Source organism: Astatotilapia calliptera, chromosome 11 (genome assembly GCF_900246225.1).
Source record: "Astatotilapia calliptera chromosome 11, fAstCal1.2, whole genome shotgun sequence".
Taxonomy (NCBI): Eukaryota; Metazoa; Chordata; class Actinopteri; order Cichliformes; family Cichlidae; genus Astatotilapia; species Astatotilapia calliptera.
In genome coordinates, this window is record NC_039312.1 from 15,743,225 (window position 1) to 15,763,472 (window position 20,248).

The 20,248-nt window shown below is 40.1% G+C and overlaps 2 protein-coding genes across 3 annotated transcripts; one reads left to right on the plus strand and one right to left on the minus strand.

Moving 5' to 3' along the window:
* Positions 1-911: 911 nt before the first annotated feature.
* dcstamp (dendrocyte expressed seven transmembrane protein) lies at positions 912-2,541 on the plus strand. The gene is made up of 3 exons (XM_026183775.1): positions 912-1,958; positions 2,045-2,377; positions 2,482-2,541. Exons 1-3 carry the CDS (start codon positions 912-914, stop codon positions 2,539-2,541), a joined length of 1,440 nt encoding a protein of 479 aa, XP_026039560.1.
* Positions 2,542-6,914: 4,373 nt separating this feature from the next.
* dpys (dihydropyrimidinase) lies at positions 6,915-18,653 on the minus strand. 2 transcript variants are annotated; one of them, XM_026185277.1, is made up of 9 exons: positions 18,281-18,651; positions 16,731-16,889; positions 16,382-16,561; positions 14,157-14,346; positions 13,726-13,882; positions 11,975-12,116; positions 11,288-11,430; positions 8,353-8,560; positions 6,915-7,594 (listed from the first exon to the last, which is right to left on the minus strand). In XM_026185277.1, exons 1-9 carry the CDS (start codon positions 18,530-18,532, stop codon positions 7,535-7,537), a joined length of 1,491 nt encoding a protein of 496 aa, XP_026041062.1. In that variant the 5' UTR covers positions 18,533-18,651; the 3' UTR covers positions 6,915-7,534. The 2 variants fall into 2 exon arrangements, with proteins under 2 accessions (XP_026041062.1, XP_026041061.1); XM_026185276.1 differs by lacking the exon at positions 6,915-7,594 and adding an exon at positions 7,606-8,147 and having other exon boundaries at positions 18,281-18,653.
* Positions 18,654-20,248: the final 1,595 nt, after the last annotated feature.

Sequence of the window (20,248 nt, forward strand, 5' to 3'; positions counted from 1 at the left end):
CATCTATTGTGTCTACTATGAAGGAAAATACCACAAGATAGACTTTCTGAAGTATTATTTTCTTTGTCTGAAAAATCGAAGCCTGTTCTAAAGGTAATTAGCTAAATACACTCGCTAAGTATTCAGGTCACGCTCACAAATCAGTGAAAATGTTTTCTTTTTATCACCTCTCTCTGAAGCAAACATTCAATGCTAGCCTCAGTGTGTGAATAAAGTACACAGAACTTAATGTGCTGACCAAGACAGTGCTGAAATTCTGATGTTAAGCATTACAACATTGAGGTTTTGCAGATCACATGACCACTAACCACTTAACGTTAAGTTGCCTGGCATTTTGGACATGTGACAAACATGATGACCATATAGGGTCAAATGAATACAGTCACACGGACCTTCTAATTCTATTGAATATTAGGATTCTCTGAAATCACCTACTCCTGTAAAAGGGTATTTTATCATTGTTTCTGCAATATGAATATGTTACCCTAAATACACAAAATTATTAGTATTCAGTCCACTCACACATTCGTGCAATACCACCTTGAAATTCTTAGTAAAGCATTAGATTTTTATGTGAAAAGGATATTTCAGTTGCACACACCCCACAGTCATAATTCAGCCTCTGTTTACTTCTGCTTGTGGTTGAAAAATAGGGATGACTACAAAATGACTAATGACAAAGACAAGAGTCTTCCTGTTTCTGTCGTATTTAAGGCGACTGCGCTCTACATGAATCAGAAGAGCTGCTGAGCTTTATACATCAGGCTACTACTTCGCCTTTCTGTTCAGCACAAGTGTCTTTTCGGGCACAGTAGTTACTGAATATATTGTATTTGTTAATGATTTTCTTATAACCTGCCATTTCATTCCAATTTTGCTTTTGCTTTTCAACGTCTACTTTAATATCCAGGATGCTTTTCTCATGGATTGCAGTAAAACAAAGCCTTAAAGATGTGGGTTTTCAAGCTGTGGATGTGTTCACCACTGGTAAAAGGGATGGATTCAGAAGAACAATCCTTCTCCTCCTCATCTGTAGCATCTCCAGCCTCCTGCTCAGCTCCCTGCTCCTCCTGTACCTCCTTTTCGCTCAGGACTATGAGCTAGCAGTGGCTGGGGGGATTGCCGCCTGCTTTGGGACACTGCTGACTGTTGCCCTCTTCCTATCAAAGAGAGTAAGGTGTTTAGGGACTCTTTTTGTTATATCCATTTTCATGAAAAAGAGTAGGAACTTGCTGTTAACTGCTGGAACCAGCTTAGTGGTTCTTAAGAACATCCGTAACACTCTGGAGAACCTCTCGCTGCTGGTCAGGAGTATGATTTGCAACCTGAAGGCAAAAAAAGCCTCCATCATTGCTCCATTTACTAACTATGTTCAGATGTTGAAGTGGATCGGAGACATGCTCAAAGGGGTTACAAACCTGGGAGTAGTGAGATTTGACTCCCAGCTCAACGTCTCTCCAAGATTGGAATCAGAAGAATTCAGGCAGAGGCTCGCAGGAGCAGAGCAGAAGCTCAACGAGACTGTTAAATATGCACAGGCCCTGATGAATACAGTGAGCTCAGTGACCGACAGGATGTTTCCTGCCATCAGCTTCCTCGTGCTCATGATGTTTATAGCATTGCACATAAAAAAATACTGCAGAGACATGAAATACAAAAACAGGTTCATCAGCAGCAAGTTTGTTCATTTTGACGAGAAGCAGAAGGCGGAAGGAAAATCCCACGTCCTTCCCCTCACGGCAGAGGAGGAGCAGCTGTACACCTTCATTCCCTCCGCCCGTCCCACAACAAGAGAAGGGAAAGCTATGGTGAAATTTGGAATTCCAGTTGTCTCCCATTTCATAGCTTGGGTCATATTCATAACTGTGGACGCCTTGCTGTACTGTTTTGTTGACATTGTTACAGCAAGGTTATCAGAGCTGGAGCCATTCCACATCCCTTTGTTAATGAGCATCAAAGTAAGTACACCGTAGTAAATATTTATTTATTTTTTAAATATTTTCCTCATCTCAACCACAAAAGACTCACTTGTTTATCCTTGCAGGGAATTGCAACTTTAATTGGAATGTCTCTTGGACAAGAAAATCATGAAAAAGACTTTTCCTACTCTGTGACTCTGTTTGAGAAGCAGTGCCTCCCCAAACCCAAGTTGTTGCTATATAGTTCTGTAATTCCACTGACTGCCATCCTGCTCACTCTGCTTGTTATGGCTCTGATGTCAACCAAAGTCTCCCAGCTAAGGTTGATGGTCTGTGAACAGTTCTTCCCCTCTGCTGCTGAGGAGAGAGTGGAGTACCTCCACGGCAAAATCCTGAGGAAGAGATTCAAAATGAGAAAGGAGAAAAACAACTGCAGCCTCAGGTCACTTATTACCAAGGTGCATGTTAACATATTGCTTGAGAATAACTATTGCAAGGCAAAAAAAAAAGGAAAAAAAAGCCAAATCTCTAATTATGTAGTTTTTCTGTTCTTCTTCATCAGCCATATTTCTGGTTTCCGCTACTGTTTCATTCTAAAGAGGATCCACAAAGTATCCTGTGAGGAAAATCTTCTCCACACAGACACTCTAGTGATGGCGGTGCTAGTCCTGGTGCAGACTGACAGATCAACATGGATGGTCCATGGATCTCGCGGAGAGAAATATCAGCCTTATACTTTAGTCTGAATTATTGTCTGAAGGCCAAGAAAAATGCCCAGCAGATTTGTTTTCCCAAGTGGATCCTTACGGCTTTACCATACTGGTCCACTTGACTGATCTTTATTTATTTATTTATTTATTTAAAGTTTTAAGTTATTACAGTCGGAACAGACATGTCCGGGGAAAAGAAAGGGAAAGACGCAGACAGGAGAAGTTCAAGAAAAGGAGAGGGAAAGATTAAGAGAGGGGAAGAGGGACAGTGAGAAAAGACACTACACATCTGTTAAAAGAAGAAAACAAGCAGAACGAGAACAACCTCCCCACCAGCTGAAGAGGCCCCCAGTTCCATCGATGCACCAGAGGCCCCCCGCACCAGGGTTGGGCCTCCGTGCATGCACCCACCCACAACCTCGGTGACACACCAACCAGGACCCAAGCCCCAAAGGCCCAGCCAGAGCCCCAGCCCGGAGGCAGAGCACGCCCAGAACCCCAAGTCCACTCTGGACCCACCCAGAGTTCAGCTAGACTACCAGGTCGGTAACCTTCGTCCGCCAGCACAGACCCTCCTCCAGCCCTGCTGCAGGCAACCACCAGGAAAACACCACCCAAGAGCCACAGATCCCCATTCAGTTCAGTACCACAGCCCCCAGGTTGAGTCCCCCAAGAATCCCCAGACACCCCAAGCCTGTACCTACCCCCACATCAAGCGCAATAATGAAGGCGGGAAGACTAAAATGATCTTTCAGACGGTCTCTATAATGGTTAGAATTAGGATTATTTTTATTTTTCCAGTTCATGAAGACAGTTATCTTGGCAATGCATACGTTGGTGAGAACCATGTGGGCTGTATTCATCTATGTAGTGAGGTCATCCAAGATGCCCAACAAGTGGACTAGAGCGAAGGCTGGAATCAGTGGCGGTCCTAGCCTGTTTGGCGCCCTGGGCGAACACTCCCTCTGGCCGCCCCCCACCACGATGCTGCCCTGGGCAACCGCCCGTGTTGCCCATATCAAAAACCGCTACTGGCTGGAATGTTACATTTCAGATACTTTGATAAGTCTTCACATATCCAGCACCTAACCCTCTGCACTGGTGGAAAGAACCAAACAGCGTAACTGTCAGGTTTATTGCCTTGACAGTGTGAGCAGTTGTTAGAAGACATAAAGCCCATCTTGAATATCCATTGACCTGTATAGTGCACTCTGTGTAGTATTTTGTATTGTATTTTGGTCTAAGATGACTATTTTGGAGAGTGTCCAGTATATTTTAGACAGTAATTTGGGGTTTTAAGATTAAGAAATTGTACCACACATGATTGTGTTTGTAATTCAACTTGATTAGGCTTAAACTTTTTTTATTATAAATTTAATTTGTTGATATTCTAAAAATCTTTTCTTGTTAATCCCATACTGTACAACTAGTCTGTCAAATGGAATAAAGTCCTCCTTCTAATATATATTCCAAATATTTAATTCCTTTACGACTCCAATCTGGGAGGTTAATCATATTATTTTTCTGTAGTATGTCAGTTTTGTTCCAGATAGGTGTACATTCGCATGGGATTAATGAAGACTCAGTCATTTTAAGAAACTCCCATCGTGCTGTCAGAGAAGAGCTGATGTCGACTCTTTTAAAACATACATGTAGTTTGGTGTTTGAGCTGATAAATGGTAGGTCCGAAATCTCTATATTATTGCATAGTGCCTGTTCTACATCTAGCCAGGGTGCATCTAAGAGCGATGTTTTAACCATCCCCAGTGTTGGTAAGGGTACTTTTGAAATGTCTTCCACTACAGATTACAGACTACATGCCCCAAAATGTAGTTTGTAACGTATTCCGTTAAGTTACTCTGAATACTTTGATTACTTACTATATTGTCATGCTTTTTACAACTACATGAATGTACTTTTGCTGTGTGATTTATTAATATTACTGAAGGCTACTCGCCATACCAAAACCACCTAGATTTTTAAATCCTAATATAAAATCAGTGCCAGTAGGGTGGACATTAGGTGAGGCTGCAAATTTTGCAACGATCTCATATAGAAAACTTTCAGTGTATGTTATTTCAAAATACATCATAATACATTTCTCTTCAATTGTTTTATATTATATTTAACATTTAGCAGAATAAATATGTACTCTTTGCGCCCCAGTTCTCACCTGTAATCCACCACCTACTGTGTCATTATTATTCAGAAAACTAGAGCCGTATACTACTATTTATGGCATCACGTGACAGCTCAGTCTACTGGTAACCGTGGCGCAATTAAAGACCATAAGCTAAGAGGTATTACCTTGATTCAACAGAGCTGCAATGAGCTCTCAGCCATAGGAAATACATTACTTACCTATTACATCATGTTCATTATATAACATGACAGAGGAAGAATTTTATAATGAATCAACCCCAAACTATGATCATTTTGCCACTATCAGTTGTGATGGTTGCAGTCATTCCTGCTATGAATAAACACCTAATTATGTTTGTTACATAAAATATCAAATAAAGAAACCGCAGTTATAACCTCGCTTCTGCATTTTACCTCTGTGCAGAATGTAGAACAGCGATATTTGCTTACATAATCTAAGACAGATGTCATTTGCATGTGCAGAGAGCAGCACTGTGCTCTTCCTACTTATGCACTGTCACCGTTCATTAGCATCATGCAGGTGCTGTTTCTTCACTCAGCATAGGGACAGGTCACAGCCTACTGACTTCATAATGCAGACTGTGACAGGTGAGAAATGCAGTGATGTGTGAATAGGGAAAGGTCAAAACTGCTATTAATGTGTATTCCTCAGGGTAGTGTAGCCCAGGTAAATACTATTAGTTTATTACTGTCTTATTGGTATATACACAGTTTTGAGAAATCCCTTAGGCTGTGTTTGTTCATTATGCATTAATATTTGCAAAAAAAACTTCCTTTATTTAACAGCTTATGACAGATGTTTTAAGTAGTAGAAATCCTATACTATACACTACATGCTCAGTATATTTATTATCATTCTGCGTACTTAAATACTTAGTGGTACACACACGCTACATAGTAGTATGCTCAAATCATATCACTCAGCTGCAGTTGGAGAGGCGTCACCACTGGCTCAGCCTTGTAGAATTGAGGAAAGTCATGATTAATATATTTACTTAATATATAATTCCTGGCAAAGTGAGAACATATGCTTAGCGGCCACTACATTAGGTATACGTTGCAAAGATGCCCTTTTACCTTTAGAAATGCCTTCATTCCTCACGGCACAGACTCAACAAAGTGCTGGAAACATTCCACAGAGATTTTGCTCCATATTAACATGACAGGATCTTGCCGTTGCGTAAGATTTGTCAGCTGCACATCAGTGATGCAAAGCTTCGGTTCCACCACATTCCAAAGGTGCTCTTTTGGCCTGGGATTTGGTGACTATGCAGGTCATTTATGTACAGTGAACTCACTGTCATTTTCAAGACACCAGGTTGAGATTGTTACAGCCTTGTGACATGGCACATATCAGGCTGGAACCAGCCATAAGAATGGTGTTACACTGTTATCCAACCAATAGCCATTTGGTTGTAACGAGTGGTTATTTGAGTAAGTCATTTGAAAGGTCTTTCTTCACTATTCTGATGCTCAGCTTGAAGTTCAGAATACTAGAATAATAGATACTTTGAGTTACTCCCATACTTTGGTTAGTTAAGTATACCTCTTCAACTGCAGGTTAAACATTTTCATTGCTGTTACAGTTAGCAAGACTAATTGATATCACCATGTTTGGCAAAACCTGATTCTTAGAAATACTGTGATCACTTAAAAAATACTTTGGGTTACACTAGTTAAAGTGTAAATATTTAGTATGAATCACTTCCTCTGTGTTTAAAGCTTGAAAACTCAAGTTATAGCCAGGTCACCATTTTAAATAGGCTCACCATTCACTGTACAATACCCCACCATCCCCCAACCATCCTTTGCACCGTTTAAGAAAAGAGGAAAGAAGCATTCTTGCTTGAGGATGAGTAGGCATTCTGTGACTCACACACTACCACTGACCCGTGTGGCAACCTGATAAGCTCACACTATGTCTCAACTGGCCCTGTGGCATAATAACATGCCAGCAAGCCTGCCCCAATGGGAAGCTGCCACATGATGCTCGATGACAGCCGCAGACCTTTTTTACCACGAGAAGGAATGAATGCAGTCCATACATGGGCATAGATGGAGTGTATAATGATGTGTGAGCCTGCTGAATATGCAAACACAGAGTCCGTCTGGGTCAGCAGAGTAAATCTTATTACCACATGCATGTCAGTGTATTTTAATGAATATTTCATCAAAGGGAAAGGATGCTTTTGGGTGAGAGACAGTTCTGTTACCAGTGGCAACTGGCATTTTAGAAGATGGGGGTAAAAAATGCAAAAACATGCTGTGAAGAAGAAAACTCAGGCATAATTACACACAGCTATAAATGCTGATTTACTATTGTTTTAGAGCACAGAACACAATATACAGTGAATTTGTTTGTTTTTTTCTATTTAGAGACTTTTCATTTACTAACCAGGAACTCATGCATAAACCCGATTTGCATTTCTTATGGTGAGTTGCGTTATTACATAATGGTGTTAGTAATAAATGTATAGTTTGCAGCAGCAGAGTTGGTTTTTGTGATCTGTGTACTGAACAGAGCTGGCTGCAGATACAGCTGTATGTGACTCAGTTTCCTCTTCCAGCGGAGCATTGACTCAGGCAGAAATTCAACATGTTATAACCCTCATATGCTTGAAATGCAAAAAGCTACTCCAATGAAGGTTGTCTTTGAGAAAACACTTGTTGTTTGTGCAATGGGTAGCTTCTGGGTTGCATTGTTGGAGATTTAAGGTGCCCTTTAAGTTCCCAGGTATGTGTTCAGACAGAAATGACTTTGCCTTCATATGGCTTTCTGGTCACAGCTGTAGGTTTCCTCACCTGCAGGTCAAATACAAAGCAGACAGAAACATTAGGTCATCCTGTGCGTGGTATCTACTCCCAGTCTGGTTGCTTCAAGTTCATAATTCTGAATTAACTATGAAAAGTGTTTTACAGCTAAGCGGTCCTGCCAATGTATGTCCTCTGTGCAATTCATGATCTGCACTTGGAATGGACACAGGAAAATATCAGTTTTAGCAAATATCAGAAGTAGACTGAGTCAAAATCACACCTGAGTCTGTAGTCTGTAGTCTCCTGTATAGTTCATCTGATTGAGATATACTTATTTGCAATATTCTGGGTAATTTAATCCAAATTTATATGCTTACAGCATATATGACGCTACAACCAGCATCCAGTTTGCTTACCTCAACTGACCATAAATAGTAAATAAAAGAGGGAACAGTTAGGCTAAAGGCTTTTACACACCAGATGTGTAAAAATGGTGTGAATATTTTGTGTGTTAAAGATATTTTTCAGACTCACCTATGAAAGCTATCGTGATACAGCCTGAACTCTTGGACCAAACCCTGAAATTCTCCCTGATGCTGCCCTGGATGAACCCAGAATCTCTGTTTCAGGGCCAGCTAATCATCGCTTGATGTCAACTTGATTTTTTTGAGTGCATTTTTTCAAGAGCAAATTTTTTTGCAAAATCGCAACACTTTTGTATATGTATGTGTATGCACTACCCATTAAGTTCACATCCAAAAAATGTGGAACTTCAGTGACACTTCTGACGCTAAGACTTTACTAACCTGCTCCCGCTGCTTGATTCTTTTGTAAACAAACTCAGAAAATGGTTTTCTGTGGATGAACTGGCCATGTCCTGGTGACACCTTCAGCTGCCCATCCTCATACACCACTTTGCCTCTGGAGATGGTAATGACAGGTACCCCATGACACTCCATACCCTCAAAGATGTTGTAGTCCACAGCCTGGTGATGAGTCTTGGCAGATATTTTCCTACATAAAGATACATTGGCAGCTTTAAAAACAGTCAGTGGAGGCTTTTTATGAGCTAAACTCATTGGTCACATGTAGCCTGCGTTAGATAATTGCTGGATGCTTTCTGAATACCAAAGAAAAGGATAAATCTATTGTGAAAACTTAATGCAGTCCATCCTCATCTGAAACTGATTGAATCAGGCCAAGATGTACTTGCAGTTGGTTCACTGTGCAGCAGTAATATAATGTATTATTCAAAACTTTTGCTCATGTGAGGCTCTTAAAGGCTCACTAAGCACATACACTAAGCTTCTTTCAGACAATAAAAAGGCACCTCAACATTTTCACTGCTGCCTATTACATTATTGTGGCATCTATCCAAAGGCTGCTGCGTGAGCACAGCCACATAATATTGCAGCATAGCCAGTATCCAGATATAAAAAAAGACTGTGCAAGCTGGAACCTGATGGGAAATATGAACAAAGAAACACAAGAGCGGCAACATTTTTCAGTTCTCAGCAAAATAAATTTAGCATAGCTGTGATGGAGTTTAGTAGCAGAAATTATTAAAGTAATTTAAATGGTGTACAATGACAATACTGCTGTTAAATGTACACATGTCGAACTTTGAAACAGATGGCCTACAGCAACAGAAGACCATATTGGGTGCCACGCCTGTGAGCTAAGGACAGGAAACTGGGGCTTTAGTTCACACGGGCTTGCCAGGTTTGATTTATAAAGAAATGATAGAATTTCTTCGTTTCTTAGTTTTTAGTTTCTGGATTAAAATGTAAAAAAGGTACACCTGTTCAACCAACAGCTGAACAGGTGTATATGATCAGCCAAACACATGAAAGTCACCCAATGTATTTATGCATGTTGACAAACGTCTGAATTTCTGATGTATACAGCATCAAATTAATGGGAGTTAATGTGAATTTGTGGCTGTATTATCACAGACAGATTCCATATAATTACTAACTCGAGCCCATTCAATCAAAAACTGAAACCAAAGTTGGAATTGACTGGACCAACAAACAAAAATATAAGAGAGAGAGAGGAGTGGGCAATCTGCAGAAAATGACTGATCACAGCAGCTTTAAGTTACAACATGTATATTTGCACAACTACGTGAAGTAAGTTGATTAGGACTGTAGAAAATCTCTTCATAATAAATGTATGAAATGCTCTGCACAGTACAAACTGATGATGTCGAACAAATAAATCACATTTGAGTGAAAGACCAAGTCAGCAGGGAACAGCAAAGTAAGTGTGACTCAGCTGCTTCCATGAAATGCACCGGATGTCTTTCTTTCTTTTTTCATTGACCCCTTTTACTCTCCATTCACAAACATGTTTCCTGTGGATTTGTGAAGCCAGACACCATGCCTAGTGTGCACTGACGAAAACAAGATGTGTCCTCATTATTCAGCTCACCCAATTATGAGAAACAAGTCAACTGAGTGAGCTTCCTAGGGATTTGGGTTTTTTTGTGGGGGGGAGGCGGTTATGCAACTGTTTGTGGCCCCTGGTCCCGGATGTTATGAAGTGACACTTGTGCTGACGGCAAATTAATTACACAGTTTCACAGATGAATTCACTGTGCAGCAATCAAATACAATGCGCTCTCATGCTTGAAAGGCATTATGACTTCCACAGACATGCGCATATGGTAAAGACACAACTTAAATGGACAACAGCTGATGTCCAGGAGTGACAGGTCTGAGAGGAAAGACAAACTGGAAAGCACGTCATAGTAACAACTGTGGAGTTTATTGGTCCTGACATAATCTTTTTTTGTTGTTTTTGTATTATTATCAGTAAATTCATTTACAGAAAATTACACTGGGGTTTAATATGCTCTTCATCAACTCACATCCACAGTGGGTTAGATCCCTGAGGGACGCAGCCCAGATCCTTCAGCAAACAGAGCGGTGCATTGCTATTTCCAGGTCATATAAGATTGTGCTACAGTACACATGATGCTGGAACGCAAACTGTCTTCGTTTGTGCTTGTGCTTCACACAACAGCTCAAATAATACAACACAATCACATGACCAGTTTTGCGATATTCTGAGCACATTCCTGAAAGCAGCCATAACGCCGTGTATTCTGCACGAAGGAAATTGGTTTAGCTCCCACATGAAATATTCGTCAGTTTCAAAATTCTTACCATGACCCATCAGCATCGTCTCACTCATGCCTTATGTAAGTGTGTTAAAATCTTTTCCTAAAAATATAAAATTACCAAACAGCAATTTAAATTTTTTTTAATAGAGTGATGAATTTCATTCATATGTAAATTGTGTTATGCTTTAATTTGCAGCTATAGATAAGTGATGACATACACCGACTTTTGGATGGAGCATAGACGTAATCAGCTTATGTGGAGGGTTAGTGAGTGCGTTAGTGTTGACGTGGCACAGGATGAAAGATAACTCTTCTCTTTTTAGGTGCCTGTATCTGTCGCCTACATGCTTTACAGCTAAACTTAAAAACCTTATCTTAGTTAGTGAAGTGCCTGGCACCCTTAAGACACGCTCTCAAGTGTGCCAAATGGTTCAGCATCACCGTGTGATGGAGCTCTGATGGAGACAGTGGCGACGTTACCATTTTTAACATCAGGATTTGCATTCATAATGCACTTTTAAAACTTTACGTACACCAGCTGAAGGCTTTCTTTCACTGCTCGATTTCTAAAGATTTCTTCCACACTGCTGAATGACCTGAGCTGGAGTTCTCACCTGGTCATCCTTGGGTCCCATATAACCACATCAGCATCCGAGTTCTTGGCGATTCGGCCTTTCTGCGGGTAGAAGTTGAAGATTTTTGCTGCGTTGCTGCTGGTGACAGCCACAAATCGATTCTCGTCCATTTTGCCACTATGCTGAGGGGAGAAGAAAATGCACAAAGCACCCAGTTTGAGTTAGGGGGCCACACTGGATGACAACAATACACAGAATTAGCAGACAAAAGGTCAGTGCAAGCAACTCATTTCTGCCAAAATATCATCTAATGTGTGATTTGTAAGCACTGTTGCACAAAGTAAATCTTTCCAGTGGCCTTGGGGCAGCTGAGCTGATACACAGTCCCCACAACAATGGCCAGAAAATGCAGTGCTTGCAATCGTGCAGCCATCTGCACCTCTGGGAGTTTATTGTGTGTTGCAGGAAAAAAGAAATACGCATATCATCCAAATAATTGTGAGAAAAGTAGAATTATTAATATTTGATAGTAAAAACAGTAACCCAACATTAAACATCATGGCACGCCGTCATGAATGCAAATGGGCCAGTACAGAGTCAAAAATGTGTATTTGCTACTTTTTGTTATGCGAACATTAACCACATGGCATCTTTAAAACTTGTTGTCAAGAAACCGGTGCTTTAAAAAGAGCCAACTAAAAAAGTGAGTATATCCTTAGTACTAACCACTCCTTTTTCCCAGATGACAGACATTCTGTCCTCGACACCGTTCACACCGTTAGGGATCTTGGTGAAGTCGTCCTTGCCCAGGGCTTTCTGGCACACAGAGAAGGTGCAGTTGTCCGTCCCTGTCACGCTTAGATCATCACTGGCACAATGAACAGAAGGAAAATGACTGTTATGTCCAAACTGATGATGGAATAACCTAAAAAATGTATCAGTAACCTTGAGGGTCACTTTGGTCAATTCTAAATCCTCACTCCCAAAAAAGTTGCGACAGCATGTCAAATTATCAAATCTTATAAACCTTCATTTTATTCACAATAGAATATAGAAAGCTCATCAAATTTTTCAACTGAGACATTTTTACTATTTCATGGAAAATCTTAGTTCATTTTGAGCTAATTTGGAGCTAACGTATTTTGCAACTAATTAAGTTAATTGACAAAAGTCAATAATGAGACTGGGTATAGAAAGAGCATCTTAGAGAGGCTGAGTTTCTCATTAGTAAAGATGGGCAGAGGTTCACCAATCTGAAAAAAAAAAAAACTGTACGAATTGTGGAACAATTTGTGAATAATTTTCCTTAACATAACATTGCTAAAGCTTTGAATATTTCATCATCTACAGAAAAAAATATAACTAAAAGATTCTGAGAATCTGGAGAAATCTCAGTGCACAATCGATAAGGCTCAAAATGAATATTAGTTGTCCCTGATCTACAGGCCTTCAGACTGAATGATTTAGTCATAGGAATAGCTGCACAGCCTCAGAAACACTTCCAGAAATCACTGTTGTTAACACAGTCTGTCGTACCATTCAAAATTGCAAGTGAAAGTTCTGTCATGCAAAGATGTCATATGTGAACATGATCCTAAAATGCTAAAATCCCCACCTTCTTTAAATCCAACAGACGTGGTATTCAATGTTTGTGCTGCAAAAATGGCTCTTTGTGCCTCTATCATTTTAAAGATATTAATAAAAGTTTCTCAAAGGTCAATGTGGTTGACCTTGGATGAACAATTTGACCAAACAATTTTTGGGCTATTTTTATCACATGGAACAATGACAGATACAAACTATGTATTTTTCAAGCTGTTTAGGGTTTGGTGCTCCAACCTGAGGCCTGCTGGACCTAACTCGTCAACAGAACCTCTGATTCAGGTCCAACTAATACGCACCAAGTGGCATGCTTTTAAATTACTTCAGAAATGTTCTTTTATTAATATTTTCAAAATGATACCAGCACAAACAAAAACTGTAGCAGCAAAAAATCAGCAAAAACATAGTACAATTGATCCAGATACATTTTGTCTGATTTGGATAAATCTGTATTAGCTGATTCTGCGTGGGATCACATGGGATTCTGAACTTCTAAACTCCCATAGCCTAAAAAAATCTGTAGCTGTAGCCAAAATACAAACCGAATTGAATTTCAATTCAACTCAGTTTCATTTATATAGCACCAAATCCCAACAACAGTTGCTTCAAGGCACTTTATATAAGTAAAGACCCTACAACAATAGAAAAAGAATTCCAACCATCAGACTGTACCCTATGAGAAACCACTTGGTGAAGGTGGGAAGGAAAAACTCCCTTTTAACAGGAATAAACCTCCAGCAAAACCAGGCCCAGGGAGGGGCAGCCATCTGTCACGACTGGTTGGGGGTACGGGGAGAGAGACAGGAAAAAAACACACACTGCACTGAATAAAAACCACCAGCAAGCAATATTGCTGGACTTTCAGTTCTACCTACTTAGCTAGTAGGTCCATAAGGTACCCAGGTGTGCTGGGGTCAGGTCTAAGCGGAGGACCCATGACAAAACCAGCAGCATGGGCCCAGTCTTTGTGCCAACAGTGGGTACCATCAGTGCCCAAACCAGCTGCAATTGGCTCCCCAAACACTACACGCCCTGTTCAGAAAGAAAGAAAGAAAAAACCTGTGTCGGATGTTTACTAAAACCGAGTATACTTTATCTGCTCGAGAGCAATCAGAAACCTCATGCTGAGATAAAATTCTCAGTGGCTTTATTTTTTGCCATGGCAACAAAAAACAAAATGTGCAAACACTGTATAACTCAATATTTGACTAAAACATAAAACAAAGAAAACTGAAACCAGTTTTGAAGCTCATCAGCTCTCAGCCTCACCCTCTTTAAACAGCAGGAGGGAGGAGTCCACACTCACCATCTCTGCGTGCGTTAGACACAACCTTGGCGGCAGATTTACTCATGACATGAACCACATAGAGCGGGCAGTTGACAGCATGGGCGATGGTGATAGCTCGCTGGGTGGCTTCGGCCTCCACCTCTTCTGGCCGACACAGTTCATGGCCCTCTGGTCCTGTGATGCCCATGGACAGCATCTTCTTAGCCCCCTGTCAGTTCACAGCAGGGACAACAAGTCAGGATTAAAGGTTAAAGGAGATGGAAGGTTAACACGGCACGGTGGCACTTCAAGGCAGAGACGGACTGACCAGACAGTCAGATTTATACTTGATGAATCTATATTGATTCGATTGAATTAAAATTTGCTACTATGAATAACAACATGTGAGTGCCTTACTGTAGTGCTGGAAAGACATTTAACACACTTCCAAGCAGCAATAATACAGTATTCATGTTGCTCTGAGCAACAACAGATCCACGAGTTGTTGTTGAGTATTTGCTACCCCCTGGTGGTAGTTTTTTGCCATGACACTTGAAAAAATGCTGGAAAATGCACATAAGAAATAACAGATCTTTCTCATAGTGGGGATTTTGACTGTCTGAATGTAGCTGCAGTTCTGTCTAATATTAATAGAAATTACATCGTTAATTTCCAATTCATGTCAATTCAGTGAGCCACCATGACTATTCCTATCCCTCTGAAACTTGAACACCTTAACTGGATATATGCTATCAATTATACCTATGCTTATCCTGACATAACTTGTCAAAATATCTGTGGGGAAGGTTTCTGGTGACAGATAATGACAGATTTCATCTTTTTTCCTTGGCATTGCTCCAACATCGCGTGTCACGGGGCTTTCAACCAACCTTCTTCATCTTCTTCTTTCAGGGGTAACAGCGGACCATCTGCCTCCATCCCAACATATCCCTATCCTCTTCTGTCAAATCAGTCCTCTGAATGCTTCCTTTATTACACCCATAAACCTCCTCTGAGGTCTTCCTCTTTCCCTCCTGCCTGGTAGCTCCACAAAGTTCCAGTATATCCACTATCCCTCCTCAGCGCGTGTCCAAACCATCTCAGACCTGTCTCTCTATCTTTGTCTCCAAACTGCTCAACCTGAGCTGTCCCTCTGATGTACTCGTTTCTAATCTTGTCCTTTCGGGTCACTGCCAATGAAAATCTTCAGCCCTGCACACCTCCGGCTCAACCTCGTGTCTTTTTGTTAGCTTTACCTTCTTCGAACCATAAATCATAGCAGGTCTCACTACCATCTTGTAAACCTTCCCTTTCACTCATGCTTCTGTCCTTCTGTCATAAATTATCACTGACATTAGTCTTAATCCAGCCTCGACTCTCTTCCATACTTCTCATGCCATTGCTTTGAATCACTGACCATCCATAGACTCATCTTGTCTTCACTACCACTACTCCTTGGATGTTCTCCTTTCCACCTGTCTCCCTCTCATTCACACAAATGTAATGTGTGTTGCTTCAACTAACTTTTAATACTTTTCCAGAACATACCTACTGCATGCTCACTATAGATCACAATGTTGTGTGCAAACATCATAGTCTAGACATAGACTCCTGGCTGACCTCATCTGTCAGTCTATCCATCACCACTGCAAACAAGAAGGGGCTCAGAGCCCATCCCTGACGTAATCCCACTGCCACCTTGAACCCTTCTGTCACTGCGCTTCTCACCACTATTCCCTGTCCTCATACATGTCCTGCACAACTCTCACATGCTTCTCTGCCGCTCCTGTCTTCCTCATTCAGCACCACAGTTCCTCTCTGTTCCTCACAGCCACAGTGTTTGTTATTCTTTGGACACAAAGTGAAGCTTAGCTGCCATCAGGGTGAAACATTAACTTAGCATTCCTTGTGGGCTCTGGTGTGTTTATACTCTGACACTGATTACCTGAGCTGCACTTACAAAACCTTCACTGACAGAAAATCAAAAACAGCATAAAGGCTTGTGTTGTTTAGCTTTAGTATCTCACCACGCTTAGGTTGTTTCATTTCTCAAGTTAAACTCTTGATATTTTACAAAAAATAACCATATTGCTTAAGTTTGGAGTGTCAAATATCAGATCTACTTTACTATTAGCAACTTTTTCCCCCCTGTACAGTATAGGCAATAAGTAGCTGTAAGAAAAAAACAAAAATTGTAGCTCATTAATACAAGCAACTTCTTTTTCAAAATCTGTTTTCATTTGTTTCGTGTGGTTCACACCAACCTCTGCAATCAAATCTCCATTCTCAGCATGAACCTGAGCTATGGCTCCGACCTCCTTACACTGAGCAAAAGCAGCATATAGCTCAGAATCCTGCAGCATAAACACATCTTTATAGGCCATAAACATCTTGAAGGAATTTACTCCTTTCTCTCTGGCCAGAGTCTCCATCTCTTTCTTGACCTAAAAAAGAAAAATGATTGTAATAAAGGAGACATGTATGGAGCTCTGGGGAAAAGGGGGCAGCAATATTTGGACTGGGCAAACCTACTTGACCTAGTGTCATTAGTTTTAGTGTCTAGACAGTAAATACTAGTAGTCTACTAAAACAAAAGGATTCACTCTCATTCACCTTGTCACTCCACCATGTGACCGCAACGTGCAACGAGTAGTCGCAGCAAACTTTGGGATCAGCCGTCTCACGCCATCGGTCATGAGCCTCCAGAAGAGACTTGCCCTTCTGGGGGATGACAAAGTCCAGGATCATTGTGGTCCCTCCTGCCAGAGCAGCCTGGTGAAATGCACACATTACCACAGAGAAGTAAGCAAATGATTAACCTGTGAAGTAGAAAATGCTGGGAAAAAAGTGATTTGAGTGTGGCTACTAGTCCAGATGTTAAAAACAATCATCTTTGTGAATGGTGCCTGAATAAACAATGATTGATAGATTTCTTATTGTCACTCCCATTAAAATAACACCTGATACAAATGTTGAGAAGTCGTGGGCATCAGCTTTACAATGACCTCTGATCTGATTTTGTCCTGCAGATTAATTCTTTGCGGGATCAAGAAGATTTGGAGCCACATAAATGAAACTGAATCAAACTGCATTGAGAAGAAGGCTAACTCTGACAACAGAGTTACCCCCACAGTTAAGAAAAACAATTTCCCAACATCTAACCAACGTCTCGAGGAGGTAGATATATCAGTGTCAAAGAATACAATCAAGAGAGGAATGGAGACATGATGGGAAGAGAAAACTGTGGAGAAGGAGAGAAACAGCTCATGATCCAAAGCACACCTCACCATCTGCCAAACATGGTGGAGGCAATATTATTGCATAGGTATGTACAGCTGCCAGTGGAACTAGTCAAAGTGTTTATTGATTTGTGTTTTTGTGACTGCTGATAGAAGCAGCAGGATGAATTCTGAAGCGTTCAGGGCTATAATCTCTGATCAGATTCAACCAAATGTTGCAAAATGGATTTGCACTTCCCACTGCTCGAGGTAAAGGAAGGGGATGTTCTTCAGTGGCTAAATCAGTCACCTGATATCAACCCAACAGAGCATACTTTTCAGTTATTAAACACAAAACTGAAGGTAGAGAGAGACACACAAACAACCGAACTTGACTGCAGTAAAGGCCTGGCAGAGCATCTCAAGAGAGGAAACACAGCATTCAGTGATTTCCACAGCTTCTAGACTTCAGGCAGTCACTGACTTAAGGATTTTCATCCAAGTATTCAAAACAACTTAATATATGAAATTATTTTTGTTTGTCCAATTATTTTTGAGCTTCTAAAAGTGTCTGTCTATGTATTTTCCTTCCCAAAAAATTATGCAATATTTTGCTTAAATTCCCTGAATTAAAGCTGTTGTCAAATGACGCAAAACTGCATACTGATGCTATTTTAAGACAGAGGTGATTCTCAAGTCGCTGTAGTGTTTTATTCATATTTTATCCAATATTCATTTGATTCTACTCTCAAATTCCAAATTCAGCTTTTGATTAAAAAAGAAAAATAGGACTTGCATCCATCGCATGCACTTCCACTTCCACTCATAATAGGTGAAGGTGATTACTCTTACTACCAGCTTTTTTGATTTGCTAAACATAGCCAAACATATCTTGCCAAGCAACATGAAATTAATATGACAGATTCATTTTAAATGAAACTCTACTTTGGTTCCAATATGGAAGTCGTCCACAGCTCTGGTTCCCATGAACGCCAGTTCCATGTGCGTGTGCGTGTCGATGCCACCGGGGATCACCAGTTTATCGGTGGCATCAATGACTCGCACTCTTTTTGGAATCTGAAGATTCAGTCCAACCTCAACTATTTTCCCATTTTCGATGTAAACGTCGCCGATCACGGAGCAGTCCTCGTTCACAACTTTGCCTCCTTTAATCAGGATCCCGCTGGGCTCTTCCATTCCTGCTCCGCGCAACTCAGAGTGTTAGGACTGCGTAAAGACACAATTTGCGCAAACTGAACCGATCTCTGCGCTCTGACGCTGAGATCGTCTGTGTGCAGTGGAACCCAGAAGCTGTGCCAAAGAAGCTACGCAGGTCAACTCCAAAGTTCATATGAGATGTCAAAGGACAGAAACGCCCCAGGTCAGTAACCCAAAAAGATTTGGCCTTCCTAATAATGATTTACACTAACTCGGTATGCATAAGAATGTGGAGAATATCATAGAAGTCTTGGATGGACTGACTCACTGTGTGCCAAAACTGAGCCGATGTCTTTAATAACTAATAAATAAGTAACTGTTCCATATGTAAAATATTGAAATGTGTAGCATAAATTTTCTCATAGTGAAAAGCTGAGAAAATCACTAAAACGGTTATTTTTTCTGAATTGTTATTAATCAGTTCAGTTTAATCAATTTTGTGTCAGTAAACGTAATTAAATCATACGTTCAGTTCACAGATTAATTTCCTTTTGCTTGCAGAAATAATGAAACTGTAAGGCACAGTCTCAGGGGCCCTCAGGAAGGAAATCTAGCTGCACTCTGAATATGATATTGTATATCAGTTATTTCCAGTAACGGAATACTGTTGTTGCCTTGCACTCATGAAGACGTCATAAATTGATATAATACTTATCTAAACTCTATATTTGCAGAAAAAGCCCTGCATAGAAACATATGAGATGATTTAGACCATTGTATTTTAACTTTCACAGTCAAAATTTACTGAGTATTTGGGTAGAAATTTGGAATCCGTCACTATGATAGTCCTTTTATATTAGGATTCTATGTATCTATGAAACCTTTTCAGATATTAAACCTAAAGTTTGATTTCGAAAGCCAAAAATCTACTTTATTTCCATCTCCTCACTAATTTATAACTACACTTGATTCAGGAACAGAAAAGGAAAACAGATTCCTGTAGAAGGAACAAATTCTAGAGTAACGTTTCATCAAATCACCAAACACACTGTGGTCACTGACATTATAGTGCTTTAAAAAAATATATGTTTCAAGGTATCATGGGGAAAAGTGTACTTTTTGTGGTTCCATTATCTCAGAGATCAATGCCCTTTACATCGCACACATTACTATTGCCAAAATTTTCCAAGATACTCAAGCAGCTGAATAGAAATATTAGTTACCTCATATTGTAAAAACTGTGAGATGTGTATGAGTGGCATCTTTTTCTAGAAAGATCCCGTGTAAAGCAACGGCACTGTTTACTTAGACATAGTAGATGTACAATCTCAAGTCTTTGCACTTTACAAAACATTTCTGAATATGAAAATATTATTTTAGTGTTTAGTGTTTGTAGTTTTGTGTTATACTGTACAAGCTTCCTTTAAGCAAACAAAAAGCAAACCCATGAAAACCTAATTAAGGATGTTTGTTTCCCTGACACAATATTCAAGGGAAATGTAGTTTTAAAGCAGTTGTGGACTACAAACATGGAGTTTAAGGATCTGAGAAACATACAGAGAATTCAAAACAAATATACAATAAAAATGTATAAATATTATCATGTCTTATAATACCACAGTTTGTAAATATGAATACATATTTTTAAAAAAATAACACCGCATTACAAAAGATCATATATCAAGAAATATTGAACAATCCACTGGCAAAAGTTCATTTTTCACTTCCTGCTACCAGAAAAAGAGACTTCAGCTT